We start from the raw sequence: 23,057 nt of genomic DNA on the forward strand, positions 1-23,057 counted from the left end.
GTGCCGTGACTCGGATAGGAAACCTGACTCGGATAGGAAACATGACTCGGATAGGAAACTTAGGAGGGAAGAAACGGGAAGAAGCAGGAAAATACCGGAGAGAGAGACTAGCGAAGAGCCTAGGGGAAAGCCGGACAAGAAAGGTGCCGGAAGAAGCTATTGAAAGCCTAGGCATAGACTCGGATGCGGACTATGGCGGGGAAGCTAGGAGATTGAAAGCGAAAGTGAAACCTGGAGGAGGCTTGGACTCGGATACGGACTGTGGGAAAGAAGTTAGGATTTAAAGTGAAAGCAAGAAGAAACTTAGACTCAGATACGGACTGCAGGTTGAAAGTGAAAGTGAAACCTAGAAGAAACTTAGACTCGGATACGGACTGTGGGGAGAGGCCAGGAGAAATGAGGGAGGAATATCGTTGGAGGAAAGCTTGGGGAAACATACCGGGTAGAGAAAAATATTAGGGAAATTGAAGCCGCGGGGGGCAGGCCAAGGCGGAAACGAAAGCCACTTTGGGATTCTCAAGTTAGCCCGGGAATAGGGGGCGAAAAGTTAAAACCAGAAGCTGAGACGCAAGCCAGATTGGGATCCGTCTGATTAGCCCGGGGAGCAAAGGACGGGAAGCCAAATCGTGGGGCGGAGACGTACGCTGGGTTGAATTCGCCAGGCTAGCCCGGGGAACTTAGATTGAATCCTAGTGGCGGAGACGCAAGCTACGCTGTGTTACTCGCGGAAGCCGCCGCGTGCAGAGAGAGCACGGGGCGTGAGTAGATAGGGAACGGGGCTGGCGTAGGCCGTGGTTCAGACGCGAAAGGGTTAAGCGTGGAGACCGCGGAGCGCGCGAAGCCGGGAAGCCGCGCAAAGCCGGGAAGCTGCGCAGATGAGAGAGGCGCGCGGGCTGAAGCGGCGCAGAGCCGGGAACCCGCCGGCAGGGCGAGGTGCCGGGAAGCTGCGGGGATAAGAGAAACAGAAGTTTGGAAGTGAAGTAAAAGAGAAATGGGAATGCTGGAAGATAGAAGTGAAATGGGAGAAATAGGAATGCCCGGAGATAGAGAAATAGAGAGAAATAAGGCCTCCCCTCAACATGCCAATTAGAAGGCTTGGATTCGGTCTGCCTGATTTAAGGCGGTAAGCGCCAGCAAAGCTCGACCAGAGTATGAGCTGCAGGTCACCGAAGATAGGCACGAACCAACACTAATAAGTCTCCCCCACAATAAGGCAATGAGAAGGCTTGGATTCGGTTTGCCTGATAGGTTTTGTAAGCCCCTGCGGGCAGAGCAGAGCATGCGCTGCAGGGCACCGAACACAGGCACGCATCAGCGCCTAAAAACCTCCTCACAATGGCGAAGAGAGGACCCGGATTCGGTTTTCCTGATTGATAGGACTTGTAAGAGCCTGTGGCAGCTCTAGCAAGTAGAGCAGAGTGTGTGCCGCGGGACACCGAAGACAGGCGCGTATCAACGCCAAAAATAAAAAGAAAGGGGGATCTGTGGGGAGCAAACCGGACTAGACTGTTACTGGAATTAAGACTTATTCTATGCATCTGCTCTCCCACAATATGGCGCTGGGAGAGAAGTAAACAGCTTCCGCACAGCTGCCTCCAGTTCAACCAATTAACTGTAGGACTTGCTCCTGATTGGAGAGCAGCGTACTCAGCCGAGTTGGGATTGGCGGAGGAGGACTATAAAGGAGGAGAGAGACGGCATGCACCAGGAACATCTATGGGGAACATCTAGCTGAAGGGAACCCGTGCAGCCCCCGAGAAGAGCCGGCCGGTGGTGTGCCGCTCCCCTGCGGAAGTGGGGAATGCGGCCAGGGGGAACTGCCCTTCCACGGAGGTGGAAGGGATAGTAGCCAACCCGGGAAGAACCAGCAGCAAACCCGGGGAGGGCCGAGCAGACGAAAGAACAGCGCAGGGTTCAGTGTTGCTCCTCCACGAAGAGGGGGAGCGACACAGTTGACAAGAAAGCACCAAACAGCCATACAAACTATTCTAGAAACTCCAAGTCCCAGCTCCATTCTTCTTTGTTTCTCTAAAATCCCCTTACACAAAAGGTTCGTCTGGGACTAGTGAAAAATTTTCCAGCAGCACCATTTGACCAAGAACTCTCCCTAACGCAGTGAGGCACAGGATTATTTGAGAATCAAACCTGGGTAGGGTGAGTGTTTTGGCCTACTGGTTAAGACTCCTAAGTACCATATCAAAGTGCCTGGGTTTGAGTCCTGGCTCTGAAGTCAGATTCCAGCTTCCTGCTGATGCAAACTCTGGGAGGCAGCAATGATGGCTCAAGTTATTGGGTTCCTGCCACACACATGGGACCCCTGGAAAGTTCCCACCTCCCAACTTTGGCCCTCAGTCCAGATGGGCATTTGGAGAGTAAGCCAGTAGATGACAGTGCATTCTCTCTCTCTCCCTCTCCTTGTCTAATAAATTAATAAAAGTTTAGAAAAAAATCAAAGCTAGGATCTTGAGTGTGGAAGAGAAAGGGCTCACTAGATTTTTATGCCTTATGAATGCTAGGATGAAGACACTAAGATAATTCTGGTTAATCTACATTTTTAAAAAAGATTTATTTATTTATTTGAAAGTCAGAGTTACACAGAGAGAGAGAGAGAGAGAAAGAGAGGTCTTCCATCTGCTGGTTCACTCCCCAGTTGGCCGCAATGGCCAAAGCTGCGCCGATCCAAAGCCAGGAGCCAGGAGCTTCTTCTGGGTCTCCCACATGGGTGAAGGGACCCATGTACCTGGGCCATCCTCTACTGCTTTCCCAGGCCATCGCAGAGAGCTGGATTGGAAATGGAGCAGCCAGGACTCGAACCGGCGCGAATATGGGATGCTGGCGCTTCAGGCCAGGGTGTTAACCTGCTGTGCCACACCGCCAGCCCCTACATATCTTTTTTTTTTTTTTTAAGGTTGATTGATTTATTTATTTGAATGGCAGACAGTTACGGAGAGGCCCAGAGAGAGAGAGAAAAGTCTTCTATCTGCTGGTTCACTCCCCAATTGGCTGCAACGGCCAGAGCTGAGCTGATCCAAAGCAAAGAGCCAAGAGCTTCTTCCAGGTCTTCACACGTGTGCAGGGGCCCAAGGCCTTGGGCGATCTTCTCCTGCTTTCCCAGGCCATAGCAGAGCTGGATCGGAAATGAAGCAGCCAGGACTCGAACCAGCGCCCCTATGAGATGCTGGCACTGCAGGTGGCGGCTTTACACACTATGCCAAAATGCAGACCCCTAATCTACATATCTTAAACGCCACTTATTTTATTAATGAAAAACCCATTCTAGCATGTATAATATTAAGAAGCAGAAACCTCTAGAATTAAGAAGAGTGAATGAAAGCATTTGTAGGAGCTGCCTGAGAAGGGTGGCCTTTGATTAAATCTCCAAACCACACCAGGAATGTGTGCTGTAGTTGGAGAGGTCCATACCAGCCCTGTGATGGGCCACTGCCAGCACCCACATTCTGTAACCCCATCGGCATAGAAATAGTAAAGAAAAATTTAGGCCATATCGTAGTGCCATGCAGGGAGAAAACGTCTCTTGGTGAAACATAATTAACTGTGGTTTTATTTTTTTAGACGTATGTAAAAGGCTATGAGAACAAAGTATAATGAATGACCAAGAAACCATTCAAAGGCCCTTCCATTGTTCCTTGAAACCAAATGGAAACAAGGGAAATACTTCACTGCTCAGACCAATTGCCTATTTGTTCTGTCCCAGTCAAGGGCACCAAAAAGAGGCATCATGGGCATTCTCATTCATGTTGACTCCAGCAAGCTATGTGAAAGTCCTGAACTTCCTGGTTTTTTCTGCCTACTAATAGAAATCATTCCACAGATAAGTATCCCAAGAATTTAAAGTAGAACCATTCTCCACTGCCTGCAATTTATATTGCCTTCCTCCCGCTGGATCCAAAAGCACCACACACATTTTTAAAGTTTTTAAATTTATGTATTTTCGTTTAATCTGAAAGGCAAAGAGGAGACAGAGAGAATCAAAGAGAGATCTTCCATCTGTTGATTTAATCCACAAATGCCTGTAATAGCCAGAGCAGGACCAAGCTGAAGCCAGAAGCCTGAAACTCAGTCCAGGTCTCCTGCATGGAAGGCAGAGACCCAAGTACGTGAACCATCACCTGTTGCCTTCCAAAGTATGCATTAGTAGGAAGCTAGATCAGATGTGGAAGAGCCAGAACCTGAACCAGGCACTTGGATAGGGGATGCAGTGTCCCAAGCATCATCCTAACTGCTGCGCCAAACACTCACCCCCAACCACAAATATCTGATATAGTGGGAAGCTCTGTTTGGAAGCAAAAGATGGCAGTTTTTAACTAGGAAGAGCGACAAATGTATGCAAAAGTTTGGAGGTCAGGGGAACTGATAGAAATTCAATTAAAAAATGGGGAAAAAAAGAAATCCAAACAGCTGGATGGGCAGATCAAGTAGAGAGTGGGAGGAGACGAAGCTGGAGAGGTAGGCAGGAGAGGGATGCTGAGGAATTTGCAGATTAATCCTTGTCCCAGGAGTAAGAGGGTAGCTAGTGTGCTGGAGGGGTAGGAGTGGTGACAGAGAGATCAGCTGGGAGACTCCAGCAGGCAAGCGATGATGGATCCTATGGGGTCATAGTAACACGGATATCCCAGTCCCTCTGCAAAGTCCCACTTGTTTACACACTCAGTGGTACTTATGCTTACCTGTAAGTGATAGTATATGCCTTGTCTTTTTTTTTTTTTAAGATTTTATTTTTATTTATTTGAAAGAATTATATATAGAGAGAGTCTTCCATCTGCTGGTTCACTCCCAAACTGGCCACAATGACCAGAGCCTAGCTGATCCGAAGCTAGGAACCAGGAGCTTCTTCTGGGTCTCCCACACAGGTGCAGGGGCCCAAGAACTTGGGCCATCTTGTATGCTTTCCCAGGCCATAGTACAAAGCTGGATTGGAAGTGGAGTAGCCATATGGAATGCTGACATTGCAGGCAGCAGCTTTACCCACTATGCCACAGCGCTGGTCCCTGCCATGTCTTTCATCCTGTGTTCCAAGCTCTCATGTTGACGGACCTGAGAAGCCATATATATGTGGCTCATCATCCATCAGTGCTCACAAGGATCATGCCCAAGTCCAGAAAGTCCAATTAATCAACAAATACATAAAAAGGGGGGTGGGGTGGGGAACCCATATGAGACCAAAACATGTTTGTGAAACAGGCAAACCTAATGCAATATTGAACCAAGTAGTTGGGTCCCTGTCACCCACTAAGTGGGGGTTGATCTAAGTTCCTGGCTCCTGGTTTCAGCCTGGCCCAGTCCCAGCCTTGGGGACATTTGGGAACTAATCAGTTGGGAGATCTCTTTCTCTCTATGTGTTTGTCTCTCTGCTTTTCAGGTTGAAAAAAATGAAAAATTTTTAAAGACAAAAATTTTTAAAAGGAACTTGACACTGACTTGAAAAAAGGTTAAGTTTATTTTGGTGCAAAAAAATGAAATTCATGTACACAAGGGGTCTTCAAAAAGTTCATGAAAAATGTGTGTTATGAGCAAACTATGCATGGATTTCAAAAGTTTGTGCACAAAAATAAACATCTTTAAATTTCATTTTTCCATGAACCTTTTGAAGTTCCTTTGTAATTTCATGTGACCTTCACAGAGCAAGCTAAAAACAAGACCACATGGTAATCATGTCTGAGCACAGATAAAAACATGAACATTGTCCAAACCACAAAAATGATGGAACATCCAGGTTTGGCCTCCCTTCACTCCTCCTAGTGTCTAGAAAAGATAAAAATACCAACCTCACCATTATCTCTGCTTCTTGACTGTATTAATTCCTGAGCAAGGCTGCTTTTGTGAACCTTTCCCCTAAATCAGCCAACACCAGCCCAGATCTCATCAAGAGCCCTCTCCCTCACTTCAGTTAATCAATGAACCCATCTTGGCTCAATCACAGATGTCTTGTTCTTTCCCGGAAGGGCGCTGACATTGGCATAAGCGGCCCAGACTGCAAGACGGTGCCATTCCCTGAGGCGGAAAAACATGGCGCCCGGTCACGTGATCGGAGCCGACAGTCTCTGCTATCCGCTCCGCCATTACCCCCCTCAAGCGGTCTGACGCTTCCACTGATGACACCGTTCCCTCTGAGGCATCACCAACTTCATTTAAACAGAAGGAGTCAAAATTGATCCCGGTGCACCAAGCAGTGTTCTGAGGGCTCTGAATGTTTGAAATCATTTACTCCTCACATCCAACAGAGTTATTCTCCTTTTTCACAACTGAGGGACACAGACGTTACACCTCTTCCTCAGGGAGGATTCGAACCGAGGATTTACCTCAAAGCCCCAACGACGAAGTCAAGAGGCAGCCATAATGTTTGTAGTTCCCGAGGACCGCAACTCCCGGCATCGCTCGCGGTAGCGGCCCGCCACACACAACAAATCCCGGCATGCCCCCTGGGCGGCTCGGGGTGGAGGGTTCTAGAAGGCGTGACGTGGGGTCGGAGCGGGCTCGGAGGCGGGCGCCTCTCGGCAGTCGCCGTGGCCGCAGCTGCCGGGCCTGGGGACGCGGGTGGCGGGGGCCGCGGACGAAGCCTCCTTGTGTCGCCGGCCATGGCCGCGCTCGGCCGGCCTTTCAGCGGCCTGCCCCTGAGCGGCGCCTCGGAGTTCCTGCAGCCGCCGCCGGCCTTCCCCGGCCGGGCCTTCCCGCCGGGAGCTGAGGGCGCCGAGCTGGTCCCGCGGCCGGGACCCCGCGCCGCCCCGAGCAGCCCTTGCGGGAGCGCGGCGCGCGGACGGTGAGGAGCCGGGCGGGCGGCCGGGCGGGCGGGCTGACTCCCCGCGGCCGTGCGCGGGCGGCTTCTCAGCCCCGTGGAGAGCTGAGGAGGCTGCTCCCCAGAGAGAGCGACGTTAACCGCAAGTCGCCTGCGGTCGCACCGCGCGGGGAGTCCCGTAGGACAAGTGAGACTTTCCCGGTCGGAGCCCGGGTGCCCTCTCGGCGCGCCCCCCGCCGGAGCGCGGCGCGGTGACAACTTGGGGAGCCTCTCGCGGACCCTCGGTTGCCTGAGGTCGGCGGAGCAGAGGGGGACGGAACCGGGGCCGCTGCCCGCCGTGGCGGGGTCCCGGAGGAGCTTAGCACGCACTGGCGGCCCTGCCTCGCTCCCCGCCAACCCCCCGTTACCTCGCCGAAATGACAAGTTTAGATGTCGCTGGCTGCGGTTGTGGCCGCGTCGGGGGCCGCCGGCGTGACCCGACTGACCCCGTGACCGGTATTTTCGGCCAGGAACGGGGTGCGCGAGCCGATTGGAGCAAGGGAGAAGTGATGCTCCGGTGTGTAACCGCGCGCGGAGCTCTGCACGGACTGACCTGCGTTTGTTTTGTTTCAACAGTGTCTCGGTTCATTGTAAAAAGAAGCACAAGCGGGAGGAGGAGGAAGAGGAGGAGGAGTAAGTTTCGGCGGTCTCTTAGTCCCTGCATAGTCGCTCTTAAGTTAACCCCGGGCCTAAACTAAACTAACTAAAGTGAAAAGGTGAAAAAAGAAGAAGTTAGGTGTGTCTCTGGACGGAGGCCCAGGAAGTCGGGAACATCGGTTGCCTTTTAGGGACAGTGAGTGGCTGGCAGAGGAGTCCGGAGAGAAGTGTTCCCTCTGGAAGGGGTTGTAATTGTTTGAATTTTTAAACATGCTAGCATTCTGTAAAAGAATTCAAAGGCACTTGTTGAAAAGTCATAAAGACTCCATGTACCCAGGTCTCCTCTCCAGAGGCAGCCACCGTCTTACCTGGTTCCTGTTTGGAAGACAGTCTCAAAACTGTCGGATTTGGGATTGTGTAAGCCTCTGGGTCTTCACTTTGCTGGGAAGATGCTGTCTGGCCTGTGTGACCCGGTTGATCTTTTTACTCCTGTGGTTCTACGTCAGCAAATAGCTCTAGCTAATTCTTCAGCAGTTGAGTGGGGTTCTGTTACAGGACTAGGTATGCATAATTAGCTAGTCATCTAACGATGAATTTCTAAGTCATTTCTGACTTTTTGCAGTTAACCAATTTATTGTGAATATACTTCTCAAGTCTCTTATGTATGTTTGCAAGTAGATGATTCCTTGTTGCAGAATTGCTGGGACATAAAGTGTGTGCCGTTTAAAATTTGAACAATTTATACTTGCAGTGAAAAATACCCATTTTTCCATTTTTCTTAGAGAATTGCACTTTATTTTGAGAGGTAGAGAAAACAGAGCCGCCATCTGTGGCTTTACTGTCCACATGCCTGCAGTGGTTGCCACTGAGCTGGGCTGAAGCTGGGACCTGGGACGCATTCCAAGTCTCCTGTGATGGTGGCGGGAACTGGGTTACTTGAACCGTCACTGCTTATTCCCAAGGTCTGCATAAGCAGGAAGGTGGAGTCCGGAGCTAGAGCTGAATAAGGAACCCAGGCACCCTTCGATGTGTGCCAGCACCGGTGTTAACTGCTAGGCTGAACACTCCTACTTTTTTAAAAAAAAATTTTATCAGAGATCAACTGGTAGCTGAAAAATTACATCTCATAGACAGCCTATCTAATAGCAAAGGGAATAAGAAAATTCCCCAGAGAGTAATTTTCACATTACCAATCAAATGAAAAAGTGTTCAGCCATATCAGTCTCTGGGGAAGTGTATAGCAAAGCCACAGAGCTCTCTCCCGCTAGATACTGTGGCACATATGGCACACGGAGAACACTCAGACACTGAATGAGAGCATAACTCAGTACATGTACTTTGAAAAACAGCTTGATCTTGTCTAATAAAGTTGAAGGCACACATACCTACCTGCTTACCAAACACCTTCCCTCCTGAGTATGTACTTAGAGAGCTTCATGGACATGTGCACCAGGAGACAAGGCAGTTCCTAGCTTCCTTGGTCATGAGAATTCCAAACTGGAAACGTCCCAAATGTCATTGAGCAGTGAAACAGATGAAATACATTATGAATCTGTGCAGTAGAGTTCCATACAGGAAAAACAAAAGCTATACTTATCAACATCATGTGTCTTATAATATGAGCAAAAGAAACATCACAAGAATGTGTACAGTATAATTCTCTAATTGTTTAGGAGTGATTAACCTGTGTATTACTGATTTGGTTCACTCACCAAATGCCTACAGTGGCTAAAGCTAGGAGGTGAGAATGCAATCCTGGCCTTCCAGGGTCCAACCACTTGCTGCTCCTAGAGTGTGTATTAACAAGAAGCTGGAGTCCAGAGCTGAGGCTGGAGTCCAGAGCTGAGGCTTGAACCCAGCCAACCCAGTATAGATTATAGGTCTCCCAAATTGTTGTTTTTAAAAATGTTTTGTTTTGACATACAGATCTTCTATCCTTTGGTTCGCTCCCCCAAATGCTTATGACATCCAGGGCTGGGGCCAGGCTGAAACCAGGAACTAGGAACTCAAACTGGGGTATTTCACGTGAGTGGCAGGGACCCAAGTACGTGAACCATCATCTCCTGCCTCCCACAGTGCACATTAAGCAGGAAGCAAGAATTCAAAAGTAGAGCCTAGACTCAAACCTAGGCTACCCAGTATGGGAGTCAAGTGCCCCAACCAGTGTCCTAACTTCTAGACCAAACAGCTGCATAGGGCTTTATAGTTAAAGAAGTGAACAGAGTTAGATTAGTATTTCAGTTTGTATTTATTCATTATGAGTGATATTGAGATATCTTAACTGCTAGGCCAGCCAGTCCATGTGTAGGTTTCTTATAGTTAAAAAGGTGAAAGAAGTAAGTAAACTCTCAGTTTGTATTTGTTCATTATAAGTGGTAGTAAATATTTTGGTGTTTAACTTTGTGTGAATTCTTGTTTCTACACATTTTTATTAGTTTATTGGTCTTTTCAGTGGTTTATAGGGAAGTTAGCAGCTTATTATGTATGTTGCAAATAATGTCCTCAAATTTGTCCTTTATCTTTCAGCTTTGACCTTTTTTTGCCATCAGAAACTTGATTACATAAATTCATCAGTTTCTTTAGAAGTTGCCTTAATGTATTTTTAAAATTTTGTTAAATATTTATTTATTTATCTGAAAGTCAGAGTTACAGAGAGAGATCTTCCATCCAATGGTTCACTTCCCAAATGACCACAGCAATCAGAGCTGGACCAATCTGAAGCCAGGAGCCAGGAGCTTCATCCGGGTCTCCCATGTGGGTGCAGGGGCCCAGGCACTTGGGTCATCTGCTGCTTTTCCCAGGCCATTAGTAGGGAGCTGCTTCAGAATGTATAGCAGCCAGTACTTGAACTGGCACCCATATGGGATGCCAGCGTCACAGACAGAGGCTTTACCTGCTGTATCACAATGCTGACCCCAAGTTGCCTTAATTTAAAACCACTGGACCAGATAATATTTGTGATTTTTAAAAAAATATTTTTATCTATGGGTGCTGGCTTTGTGGCACAGCAAGTTAAGCTGCTGTCTTTAAGCTGCTGTCTGCGATGCCGGAATCCCATATAGGTGCTGGTTTGAGTCCTGGCTGCTCCACTTCTAATCTAGCTCCTTGCTAATGTGCCTAGGAAAGCAGTAGAAGATGGCCCAAGTGCTTGGGAGACCCAGAAGGAGTTCTGGGCTACTGGCTTTGGCCTGGCCCAACTCTGCCTTTCAAATAAAATATAAATATTAATTTTTTTAAAATCTATTTTCCTTTTATTTAAAAGGCAGAGAAGCAAAGATCTTTAATCTGGTTCACTCCCCGAATGCCTGTAACAGTCCATACTGGGCCAGGCTGAAGTAAGGAGCCAGGAATTCGATTAGGGTCTCCCGTGTGGTTGGCAGGGACTCAGGTTCTTGAACCATCACCTGCTGCTTCCCGGTGTGTGAATGTGTAATCAGAAGCACAGCTGAGATGCAGCTGAGGCGGTGTGGTATGGGCTTTGTGCATCCCAAGGTGCATCTTAAACACAGCTGTATGTCTGCCCAAATAGTTATACTCTTGCTGTGGATAAAATAGGGACCTTTTTGCTTTTACCTTTAGAAGTTTGCCCTAAGATCTTACTAGGTAAGGGGTCCCAGCTCTGAGATAAATAAAAAAGTTTAAAGTGTGAAAGTTTTTGGCTTAAAAAGTCAACCACCTTTAATTTGCAAATGGAGATTGAGATGCTGGGAGGATAAGACTAGACATTTGAATGTCCAGTGGCCAAATGTTTGCTGCCTGGCTGCTACCTTCATAGCTATTACCAATCTTATGAGTCTTCTATATTATATTACGTTTTGAAGAGAGGGCATTACTGATCTCTATTTCCAAAGTTGACCACCAGGCACAAAATAGCTGAATCATGTTAGAGAGCAGAACCCAACTTTTACACTCGTAATTTCATAGCTGAGTTTTTAGATGTGCTAGGAAATTGCCTATTCCTTTTAGATTTATTCTCCTTTTTCTTAAATGCATTTTTACATATATAACTATTGTTTCTAAAACATCACTTTATTCAAATGTTATAGAAATATTCAGTATGTAACTAAACATTCTTAATACTTTCTTAGGAATTAAAACTAACGATAAACCCATCACTTTATTTGAGAGTTGATTCCTATCAAAAATTAGATAGAAGAGGACATTCTTGGTTGTCAGGTTTTATACAGCTGGAGACTAATGTTGATGTCCGCATTCTTGACATAATACAGAAATTTCCCCTTGTAAAAAGACTACTTCCTTTGATTCTCAGTTTAGAGAATCAGGAGCTGTGGTGGCCATTAATGATTGTTTTGTTTTGTTTTGTTTACAGAGCTGTATTCTGGTCTTGAGATTGTGCTTGCTGATGTCAGGCAATAACATACTTTTGGTTTAAATACTTAAATAGAAGAGAGCCAGGTGTCCATTTAGCTTGGTTCAGATAGCTTTCAGCGTATTGTAGTGCTTACAAATACTAGTTCATAGTACAGGCTGGAACAGCTGAACCACCTCTGAGGAGGCGGGAGGATTTAGAAATGGCATAGAGGTAGGTAGGGTTCAGGAACTCTGGAATGTGGTTGCCAACACTCAACTCCACTATGGCAACACTTTGGAGGAGCCAGTTTAGATTTTCTAGGTTCTTTTTTCCAACTCTGCAAAAGAAAGAATTTGAATTTGATGAATCGTAAGACACCTATGAAGTACAAATTTTTCCAAGAAATGGAGCATTTGCAAGGTAGGACCCCATTATTGGTTGGGGACTGATAGAACCTAAAGATAGTCCCTGATATATTGGAGGAGACCAAGAAATCAGTGATACCACCTGTCTCTGCAGTTCTTGGAACAGATCTGGTGAGGCCTATGTTTTTTGTTTTTTTGACAGGCAGAGTGGACAGTCAGAGAGACAGAGAGAAAGGTCTTCCTTTGCCATTGGTTCACCCTCCAATGGCTGCCGTGGCTGGCACGCTGCGGCCGGCGCACCGCGCTGATCCGAAGGCAGGAGCCAGGTGCTTCTCCTGGTCTCCCATGGGATGCAGGGCCCAAGCACTTGGGCCATCCTCCACTGCACTCCCGGGCCACAGCAGAGAGCTGGCCTGGAAGAGGGGCAACCGGGACAGAATCTGGCGCCCCGACTGGGACTAGAACCTGGTGTGCCGGCGCCGCTAGGCAGAGGATTAGCCTAGTGAGCCGCAGCACCGGCTGAGGCATATGTTTTTGTTGTGAAGGAATGAAAAATGGATGCCAGACCATCTCCCATATATTTGATCGTGCAGCAGCTATGTGACAAAATATAACTGGTGCTGAATGGCTTCTTTGTGATATTTGGTTCTTTACTTCCCACTTGACCTTTCCAGAGTGAGATCAGTAGAAATGACTTCTGAGTTCCCATATTGAAGCTTTAAAATCTAAAAAGACAAGATTTTGCAGGTACAGCCTAATTTGACAATGATCAGTAGAAGAAAACATCTTAGGGAGGCTATAAGAGTGATGGAGAAAAATGCGTGATTTTCCATGTTGTAATCACACTCCATCAAAACTAGTTTTTTCTTATATTCATTTAATTTGAAACACATGATATATGTTTGCTTTATATTGGAATTTTCATTGAACAAATGAGCGAACTTTCTCTCTCTCCTTTTTCTCTTCTAGTTGTCCAGTAAGGAAAAAAAGGCTAACTGAAGCAGAGCTCTGTGCTGGTCCTAATGACTGGATTCTTTGTGCACAGCAGAATGTGGAGGGTCCTGGAGTCAGGCCGTGCCCTAGTGACCTTTCCGTCCCTGGCATGTTAGATGTCGTTTGTGAAGAAATGGATCAGACAACTGGAGAAGCCCAGTGTGAAGCTGCCCGAAGGAGGCTTCAGGAGATTGAGGACAGGTAAATGGCTCACTGCTGTTCTGTGCAACTCTTGCAAGCTAGTCTAGTTCATCATTTGGTGGTGTCTTAATCTTTAACCTCTCAGAAAGAATGTAAAACTCAGGGAATTCAAAGTGTGCAGCTTTAAAGTGAGTTCTTACAGAATTGTACTAAATACAAGATCGTTTTCCAGAACACCTTTCTCAAATTTGATTGAAAGGGGGTCCCCAGCTAGACTGATTCCAGGGTTCTTGTCTTGGCATAGGAGTTGAATTAAAAGCAGAGACATAGGTAAAGTTCCAGAATGGGATCAGGGTTTACTTAAAGAGATAGGTCACACTCAGAAGTAAATGGGGGCGGCCCCTTGAGGAGAATTGCGCACACTCCAGTTTGGCTTCTCTCTTGCCTGGGGAAGGGGAAGCATCTCTGGGAAAGTTTTATGGCATCTCTACACAGGGCTCAACATATACTTATTCACTGTGGCATCTTTGTGGTGGAGGAGACTGAGGTGCATCATGGGAAATTGGATATGTTGAATTTGGCATGGAAGAGGGTGGAGTTTTCAGTGTTACAGGGTAGAGACACAAAGACTGCCAAAACCTCTCAGCTCTTTCATTCACTAACTCCCTGCCTAGCCCATATCCACCTCACTATTCTTTCTCTGCTTCTGCTGCCTTAATTTATTTAGGATAATTGATGAAGATGAAGAAGTTGAAGCTGACAGAAATGTTAACCACCTCCCCAGTCTTGTCCTTTCTGATACCATGAAAACAGGTTTGAAGAGGGAATTTGATGAAGTCTTTACAAAGAAGATGATTGAGTCCATGTAAGTTTTGGTGCCTGATTTCCATTTAATTATTTCTTGGACGGAAAACCTATCGTTTCTGTATACCATCGTCCAATCTTTTTTATTTAAAGATTTATTTTATTTATTTGAAAAAGTTACAGAGAGAGGTAGAGACAGAGAGAGAAGTCTTCCATCTGCTGGTTCACTCCCCAGGTGGCCACAATGGCCAGAGCTGCACTGATCTGAAGCCAGGAGCCAGGAGCTTCTTCCAGGTCTCCCACACGGCTGCAGGGGCCCAAGGGCTTGGGCCATCCTCCACTGCCTTCCTGGACCATAGCAGAGAGCTGGATCAGAAATGGAGCAGCTGGGACTAGAACCCGACGCCCACATTGGATGCCAGTGCTGCAGGCAGAGAATTAACCAAGTGAGCCACAGTGCCGGCCTTTTTTTTTTTTAAAGTAGGGGCCGTTGCTGTGGCACAGTGGGTTAAAGCCACTGTCTATAACTCTACCTGTCAAAAAAAAAATTTTTTTTTTAAATTAAAATGATGTATTTATTTATTTGAAAGGCAGAATTTTCAGAGAGAAAGAGGAAGAGACAGAGATAAGAGATTTTCCATCTGCTGGTTTACTCCCCAATTGGCTGCAATGGCCGCAGCTGCACCGATCTGAAGCAAGGAGCCAGGAGCTTCTTACGGGTCTCCCAAGCGGGTGCAGGGGCCCAAGCACTTGGGCCATCTTCCACTGCCTTCCTGGGCCACAGCAGAGAGCTGGATGGGAAGAGGAGCAGCCGGGACTAGAACCGGCACCCATATGGGATGCCGGTGCTTCAGGCCAGGGCTTTAACCCGCTGGGCACAACACTAGCCCCTAGAAGCACATTTAAAACCACATTTCTAGTCTACTTAGTTATTTCAGTTACCTAGAAGCACCACTGTGTTTCATAGCAGTCAAGATAGTTATCACAGGCTGGTGCCGCGGCTCACTAGGCTAATCCTCCGCCTAGCGGCGCTGGCGCACCGGGTTCTAGTCCCGGTTGGGGTGCTGGATTCTGTCCCGGTTGCCCCTCTTCTAGGCCAGCTCTCTGCTGTGGCCTGGGAGTGCAGTGGAGGATGGCTCAAGTACTTGGGCCCCACACCCCATGGGAGACCAGGATAAGTACCTGGCTCCTGCCATCAGATCAGCGCGGTGCACTGGCCGCAGCGCGCCAGCCACGGCAGCCATTGGAGAGTGAACCAACGGGAAGACCTTTCTCTCTGTTTCTCTCTCTCTCTGTCCACTCTGCCTGTCAAAAAAAAAAAAAAAAAAAAAAAAGATAGTTATCACAAAGGCTGTAAACCAAAGTTTATATTCTTGGCATAGCATAGCCCCTCAGGGCTTTTAGCAGAGGTATTTTGCCCTTAATTTAAAGCAGTTTCATGAGCTCAGTAATGTGGTCTCCTAGATCATCAGAAGAAACAAATGAGTACAGAACAAACTCCAAGTAGAAACTGACCACAGTGTGAGGACAAGAGGGGAAATGGGAAAGCAACACAAGAACCTAAAAAGCAAAGTGGGCTGGGGCCATTTAACCTAGGAACTAATGATTAGCCCCATACTCTTGAAGTCCTTGAGCCTAGATGATCTCAAGTTGTCATTATCCGCTGTGTATAGTAGTAGGCAGATTATACAGTGCTATTGAGCTGTTCCAAGAATTGAAGCTGATTTGGTACTCAGAGTAAATTTCGGTTATGGGGCTGACACTGTGGTGTAGTGGGTAAAGCCTCCAGCTGCAGTGCCAGCACCCCATAGGGTGCCAGTTCAAGTCCCGGCAGCTCCACTTCTGATCCAGCTCTCTGCTATGGCCTGGGGAAGCAGTAGAAGATGGCCCAAGTCCTTGGGCCCCTGCACTCACGTAGGAGACCTGGAAGAAGCTCCTGGCTCCTGGCTTCAGATTGGCCCAGCTCCGGCCGCTGCAGCCAATTGGGGAGTGAACCAGCAGATGGAAGTCCTCTTTCTTTCTCTACCTCTCCTCTCTCTGTGTAACTCTGACTTTCAAATAAATTAATTAATTAAAAAATGTTTTAGTTACCTGAAAAAGTTTCCTAGGACACTTGCTGGGCACTGTTGTCTTTGAATACTGTGGGAGTGATTTGCACACAGAGGCTTCAGGTTCTGCATGAACTCCCTAGCTTGAGTTTATAATTAACAACCCAGCACCCAGGGCAGGTAAATAGTTCAGCCAAACATAAGCAGGTCAGGTTGCCTTCCAGCCAAAAGGCCTCTAGTGAACAATTTTTACTCTTGGTAGTTTTCCAGAAACTAGCCTTCGGGGTATTACCTTACTTGTTTGGGTTCTAGAAGTTATCACTACCATGAGGGTAGGAGGTATTTGTGATAATCATTTTGGCTTAACTGTAAAGCATTACACTTATTACTGTACCAAACAAAAGGGCATCTTAATATGTTCGTGCAGTGTTTCATTTTCATTTATATTGGTTAACTACAAGATAGGCAACTATATCTGGTAAGAGTAACCAGAATTCTTTTTTTAAAAGTTTTAAAAGTTTGGGGCCGGGGGCGGCGCCGTGGGCGGCGCCGTGGCTCACTTGGTTAATCCTCCGCCTGGGGCGCCAGCATCACATATGGGCACCAGGTTCTAGTCCCGGTTGCCCCTCTTCCAGTCCAGCTCTCTGCTGTGGCCCAGGAGGGCAGTGGAGGATGGGCCAAGTGCTTGGGCCCTGCACCCTCATAGGAGAGCAGGAGGAAACACCTGGCTCCTGGCTTTGGATTGATGTAGCTCCGGCTGAGGCGGCCATTTGGGGGGTGAACCAATGGAAGGAAGACCTTTCTTTCTCTCTCTCTCTCTCTCTCTCTCTCTCTCTCTCTCTCTCCTTCTCTCTCTCTCTCTCTCTCTCTCTCACTGTCTAACTCAATCTGTCAAATAAAATTTTAAAAAAATTTAAAAATAAATAAATAAAAGATTGTGCCAGCATTGAAACATAGTGCCTGGGCTACCACCTGTGAAACCGGCACTCGATATCAGTGCCAGTTTGAGTCCTGGTTGCTCGACTTCCGATCCACCTCCTGGCTAATGGCCTGGGAAAACAGTGAAAGATGGCTCCTGCCCCTACATGGGGAGACCCAGACGGGACTCCTGGCTTCAGCCTGGCCCAACCACAGCCATTATAGCCATTTGGGGAGTGAAACATTAGGTGCAAGATCATCTCTATTTATTCTTTTTCTCTCTAGCTCTACCTTTCAAACAAAATAAATTTTTTAACTTTTTTTTTTTAGTTTATAACTTTAAAAAAGTGCTTTATTTTTCATGTGGGATGTTATACTAATTTTTTTTTTTTCAGATTTATTTATTTATTTGGAAGGCAGAGTTACAGAGAGGCAGAGAGAGATCATTCATCTGCTGGTTCACTCCTTAAATGGTCACAACAGCCAGAGCTGGGCCAATCCGAAGCCAGGAGTCAGGAACTTCTTTCACGTCTCCCATGTGGGTACAGGGGCCCAAGGACTTTGGCTACATTCTACTGCTTTCCCAGGTCATAGCAGAGAGCTGGATTAGAAGTGAAGCCAGCTGGATCTCGAACCATATTCCATATGGGATGCTGGCATTGCAGGCAGTAGCTTTACCCACTACGCCACAGCGCCAGCCCCCTGTACTGATTCTAATCACAGCACTAATATAACCATTTGGTTTGATTTAAAATACATATAGAATGTAAAATCTTATGTATTTGTCCTTTCTAACAGTCACTTTGAATTGTCTTAAATTCCTATTTTGATGCCATCAATTGTTAGTTGTAGGGGCTGGTGTTGTCGCATAGCAGGTAAAGCTGATGCCTACTATGCCAGCATCCAGTATGGATGCCAGTTGGAGACTCAGCTGCTGTACTTCTGATCCAACCCCTGCTAATTCAGCTGGGAAAGCAGTGGCTGAAGTGCTTGGTTCCCTGCACCCACATGGGAGAGCTGGAAGAAACTGCTAGCTCCTGGCTTTGGCCTGGCCCAGCCTAGCTGCTACAGCCATTTGGGCAATGAACCAGCAGATAGAAGATCTCTCTCTCTCTCACTCTGCCTTTCAAATAAATAAATCTTTAAAAAATTTTCTTCATTGTAAGGTATTAAGGCATCATTTACTAGCTTTTCTATATATAACTTTTATTTTCATGTTCTAAAACTTGATACAAGAACCTGTATTTTCTATCTTAGGAGCCGCCCTTCCATGGAGCTTGTACTCTGGAAACCTCTCCCTGAACTCCTTTCTGATAAGCCAAAGCCATCATCTAATGCTAAGAACTACGCAGGAGAGAGCCAAACAAAGCATGCAGCTGCTGGCACTGCCTTCCCTGGGAGAACTGAACTGTTCTTGGAACCCCGGCAAGCAGAGATGCCTCTTTACAATAGTTTGGAGACAGCTGCTAATACGGAAGAAGAAATGGAACTCTAGAAACCGAGTTCTACATGAACGTCAAATGTTAGAAGGCTCTGTGTTCATCTGGAGCCTACTTGCCTATCTAGGGACTCGAAAATTTTATGAAACGGGTGTCATAATACCTCCACCTGTGATTTGGGGTGGGACTCTCATTTTGGGTAACCATTTATAGAATTCAACTTTTTGCCAAGGAAGCTTGTCTTAAGAGAAAAGCAGTTTTCTAGGGGGCTTTTTAAAGGAATGTTAGATTTTAGTCTTTTCAAAGGCAAATATAGAAGCTGTTTGTGTAAGGGTGACTTTAGTTATCTGTCACTTTGTCTAAAGATACTTGAAGATTATTGTCCTTGAGTTGAAAAAGATGGTTAAGAAAGATGCTCTTACTAAAACTGTACCCTGACAGTTGAGTCGCGATTTAGTCTGCACATATGAGCTGTTTATAGTGGTGACTGTATATGATTACAGAGAAGGTGGGAAGACAGCAGGGGCTTAAACCTCTTGCTGAGCCCATGAAACTTGTATGTTAGTTGTCAGTCCAGTATAGCTGTATTAATTAAATAGCCAGTAGCATTATGATCTCCTCTTTGCCTCTGAAAATGCAATGAAAACATGAAGGTATTTTTCCTTCAAGGCTTTTTTTGCTGTGTGCTACTGTTGCTCCTTGGTTTCCCTTGCATAATTGACTAAGCCCAATTATTCCATAATGTTTACAACTTAATTAACTTTGAGGGATAGTTTAGTTTAAAATATTGTGAGGTAATCCATCTGCAGATCGCCTAGGAGAGATGCATCCTTTAGTTAAACCTAAGGAAGTGCAGTGTCAGCCAAGCTAGCAATTGAGAATTTCTGTAGTTTAACAAATATTTTACTTGTGTGAGCAAGTAGAGTTTTTAAATGTTAATTTTGAAAACAATATTAACTGAGAATGTATGGGCAAGTGACATTGAGATTTACTGGAATAGCCAACTTGTCTGGTGCTTAAACTTAATAGTTCTTCTAAAAGTTAGGAGCGAATAGCTTCCTGCTAGCAGAAACCCTCATCTGCATGAGTGCTTAAATCAGACTCCAGGTGTCTTTTGAGGATAACCAGGATTGAAGTTTTTAATTCTCAGGAAGAGCTCGTCCACGTGGCAAGGACTCACAGTGCAAATAAAAACGAGAGCTTCTTTATTGCTATGGAATATCCACTATAAGCTATTGATTTAATGTCATAGTGTAGTACTGGCCCTTTTATCACACAACAGGCAACTACCCCAGTTCTCTTTGTTTTCTGGGTTTCTTCCTGCTTTGTAAGAATCAGATACCTTTTGTAGAAAAACATGGTTTACACCAAGTAGGAACCAGCTTCCAGGCATTTTTGAAACCCATGCTGAACTCCCGCCTCTCATTACAGATGGCGTAGAAGTCTCAAGTCTGTTCTTTGGACTGTTTCTTCTTTTGCCTGCTGTTCTTCTTTCTCTATTTCTGTCTGAATAGTCAGGAAAAGATTTAATGTTTAATATTTAAACAATATTTAATGTCTATACAGTAAAATTATTCAAACTTCAAAACAGTATTGAACCAGTTGGAAACCAGCTAATAGTTTCTTAATCTCAGACTTAGAGATGAATGTAAACTGTATTCTTTTGAAATGTGCAAGTGTTTGATTCATGCCATTTGAAAAACTCCTGCCTTGATGTCATTGTTTAATGGGACCAACTTGTAAAGTTTGTAGCCTTAAAGAAATCATACTGAAAGTTTGATCTGATACAACCCAAAAACGTGAAGGGACTGAGTTGGAGTTAGTCCTAGTGTTAGGGTGGAAAGGGAGTTGAAAGCTTTCCAAAGAGCAGAGCCGGAACACACCAAGATGTCTTCTGCAGGAACTGCTGGGCTGACCTCTGGTCAGAAATGTCAGTGGTGAGGATGACGGGAGAGGAGCCTCCTAACAAGGCTCGATGCAAATGAGCAAATATAGGAGACAGTGAGGATTCTGTTCATTAGACTCTGGACAGAACTGGTTTAGGAGTCAAGCTATCTAAAATAATTATTTCTGCAGGAAAATGGATGTTTGATGCTCCTTTCTAAACTTAACCTTGCAAATGTTTGTACAAAACCTGTCTTCTTCCTTGTGGTGCTTACTCATCTGAGCCGTCTCCACAGTCCTAAGGCCTCTGCATTATATTTTATTTTTTTCTTTTCTAGCAAAAGGCTTTTGCTTTTGCCTTAAGGTTTCCCTGGGGAATTAACAGGTCTTTTCATTTTGTACAGCTTTGGCAGCATGGATCAAACATTGGCTTAACTATGCTAATGTGTGAAGAGAAAAAAATTACCTAAAGCAGGTGAGCTTTAAAGTACCAATGTATATTTTCTCTGAGTTTGAGTAGGGTGTGTATGGAGTGGGTCTTAATATGAAGAAAGTAAGTCCAATTCTCACATATTAATCAGTTTTTTTAAACCTACTTTTTCTTGAAAAGGTACAAATGTATAATTTAGAAAAATAACTAGAGTAGGAACTAGGACCATGAAAAGAATGTTTACCAGCAGGTTCATTTGTTACTTTGGATCTAGAACTTGGTCTTATTTTTTGATAGTGACAAGAATGGTGCAGTACTAGCAAAGTTCTGGAAGATGCTGTCAGTTTTACTTTGAGAATTTGGTGTTTCTGTATTTTGTTTTCAATAAAATTTCTTAAGTGTTTTGGACTTTTGATATATTTGTATTATTGTACTTAAGTAAATGAAATTGTGTATTTCTTCTAAATTTTAGCTGAAACAACATTCATATCAGTGAAGGACTTGTATTTACCCTAAAGGGATGATTTTATTGGGTTAGAGATAAGTTCTGTAATTGATAAAGTTTCCAAAAGAAGCAGTCTGTGTTTTGCCATTCAGAAACCCATATAGTGCTTCCACCCCACACAGGACAGTTCACTGTGGCTGATTGTCAGCACTCAGGCAGCAGTGGTGACTAAGTTTTCAAAAATGTTCAGATGTGGAGTTCCCTGAGAGAGGTCTGGGACCTTTAAAAATGAGGAATAGGAAAATTCCATGATGTTATCTGGTGGTTCATGCCTGAAAGTTGTCAGGTAGTCACTGGGTGGCAGTATTGCCTGCATATTTACCATCATTCTTTGATAAATGTGGAGTCCCCTTTTGGGTTGCCGTTAACAGAAGACAAAGTATACTGTTATTTGTGTTTAATGAAAATTTGGAAACCATAGCTAAAAGCTACCTATTTTATAGATTTGGACACTAAAAGTCTAAGTAGATAGTAACAATGTAGTTTTATAATCCACCTTACCAATGTTCTTTCCACTTGACCAGTTGGTTTTACAGAGTCTTTGCACTGCTACCTTGGATCTGAGATACTGTACAGTACAGTGTGGTGCAGGTAGTCTAAACTCCTTGAGGGAATAGAGTTTTATGTGTGCTCATGCAGTTCAAATCTCCTAACTCTGTAACATACTTCCCGCAGAGCACCAGTGGCATTTTAGAGATGAAGCAGATGCAGGTGTAATAGTGCATAGAATAGACCTGAACCTCACCAAGGCAATGCTTCCCATCAGCTGGGGCATGAACAAGGTGGTCTTCTTGTCCCTTAATGAGCTTTAGGAATCCAAAGGGTAAAAATTCAGTTCTTAGGAGACTAGAACAGAACTGACCCCTTACAGTATGCCTGGAGTGGGTAGTATCTCTGCTCCAGGAGTAATTTCAGTAGGAAAGCAAGGAGGCAAGTGTAGATGGGTGTTGCAAAGCCTTTAGAAATGATGTGTGTCTTGTCACCTGCATCTTTAATCTCAGGTATCTGCACTTAATGGAAATCCTGGTTTGGTTTTTGCAGATTGTGATTTTTAGCTCTAACCAGGCAATTTGGTGTTTCATTATGAAAATGTCCTTGAATGACAGGTGTTTTCTCAAGGCCAAGCACAGTACTTGGTAATTTTCACCCATCTGTGCAGGAAATGAAAGTCCTGATAGTCTACATAGGTTATGTATATCCTGCCCTGTATGTACAGCTGCCTCTTTCATATGATGTCATTGAATGTAAATTACTTGAGCCTCAACCTCACCCTGCTATTATGATGGAGGCTAAAATACATCTATAATTACACCTGCTTCTAAAATCCCTAAATAGATTCTTGACTCTCAAGTTTTCATTTCAGTTGTGCTGACAGCTCGAAGCCATCCTTAGAGAAACTCCAGTGCCTTAGCAAGCTTGTGTTGCTGAACACCAAGCTTGGACTCAGGCTTGAGTGGCTGGATCTTAGCCTGACTAACCTTTAAGCACTCTCATAGATCTACCTTCAGTCACCATATTTGGTTTAAACTGTAGCCTTCTTTGGTCTCTTAATTCACTTTGACCGCTTAGAGGTAGTTTTAATGTGGAATATATCATTTTGATGCTATATTGGTAGAGTGACTTCATCTGGGGAATTTCTTTAATATCTTGTAAGATCCCCAAGGAAAGGATGGTGGGGGTTACCAAGTCTTTCTTGTGTTGGGGTTGTATTAATGTCTGTAGGATTTTTTCTTTGAACAGCTTTATTTTGTGAAACAAGGAGATATGAGATCAGGGGCCAGCACTGTGGCGTAGTGGGTAAAGCCACCTGTGGTGCTGGCATCCCATT

General features: G+C 45.3%; 1 protein-coding gene across 1 annotated transcript; it reads left to right on the forward strand.

The window, feature by feature from the left end:
* The first annotated feature begins 6,447 nt into the window (after positions 1 to 6,447).
* Positions 6,448 to 21,132, forward strand: CCDC117 (coiled-coil domain containing 117). Its single transcript, XM_051826653.3, has 5 exons — positions 6,448 to 6,778; positions 7,370 to 7,426; positions 13,037 to 13,261; positions 13,929 to 14,066; positions 18,229 to 21,132. Exons 1-5 carry the CDS (start codon positions 6,597 to 6,599, stop codon positions 18,464 to 18,466), a joined length of 840 nt encoding a protein of 279 aa, XP_051682613.2. The 5' UTR covers positions 6,448 to 6,596; the 3' UTR covers positions 18,467 to 21,132.
* The last annotated feature ends 1,925 nt before the right edge of the window (positions 21,133 to 23,057 follow it).

This window comes from Oryctolagus cuniculus, chromosome 21, assembly GCF_051225735.1.
Source record: "Oryctolagus cuniculus isolate XC-2025 breed Fujian yellow rabbit chromosome 21, ASM5122573v1, whole genome shotgun sequence".
NCBI lineage: Eukaryota > Metazoa > Chordata > Mammalia > Lagomorpha > Leporidae > Oryctolagus > Oryctolagus cuniculus.

Bases quoted from the DNA above. Each gene is read 5' to 3' on its own strand.
- CCDC117 (XM_051826653.3), top strand. From the start codon at position 6,597: ATGGCCGCGCTCGGCCGGCCTTTCAGCGGCCTGCCCCTGAGCGGCGCC. The intron at 13,262-13,928 runs GTAAATGGCTCA...TAATTTATTTAG, and splicing joins CTTCAGGAGATTGAGGACAG to GATAATTGATGAAGATGAAG. The intron at 14,067-18,228 runs GTAAGTTTTGGT...TTTCTATCTTAG, and splicing joins AAGAAGATGATTGAGTCCAT to GAGCCGCCCTTCCATGGAGC.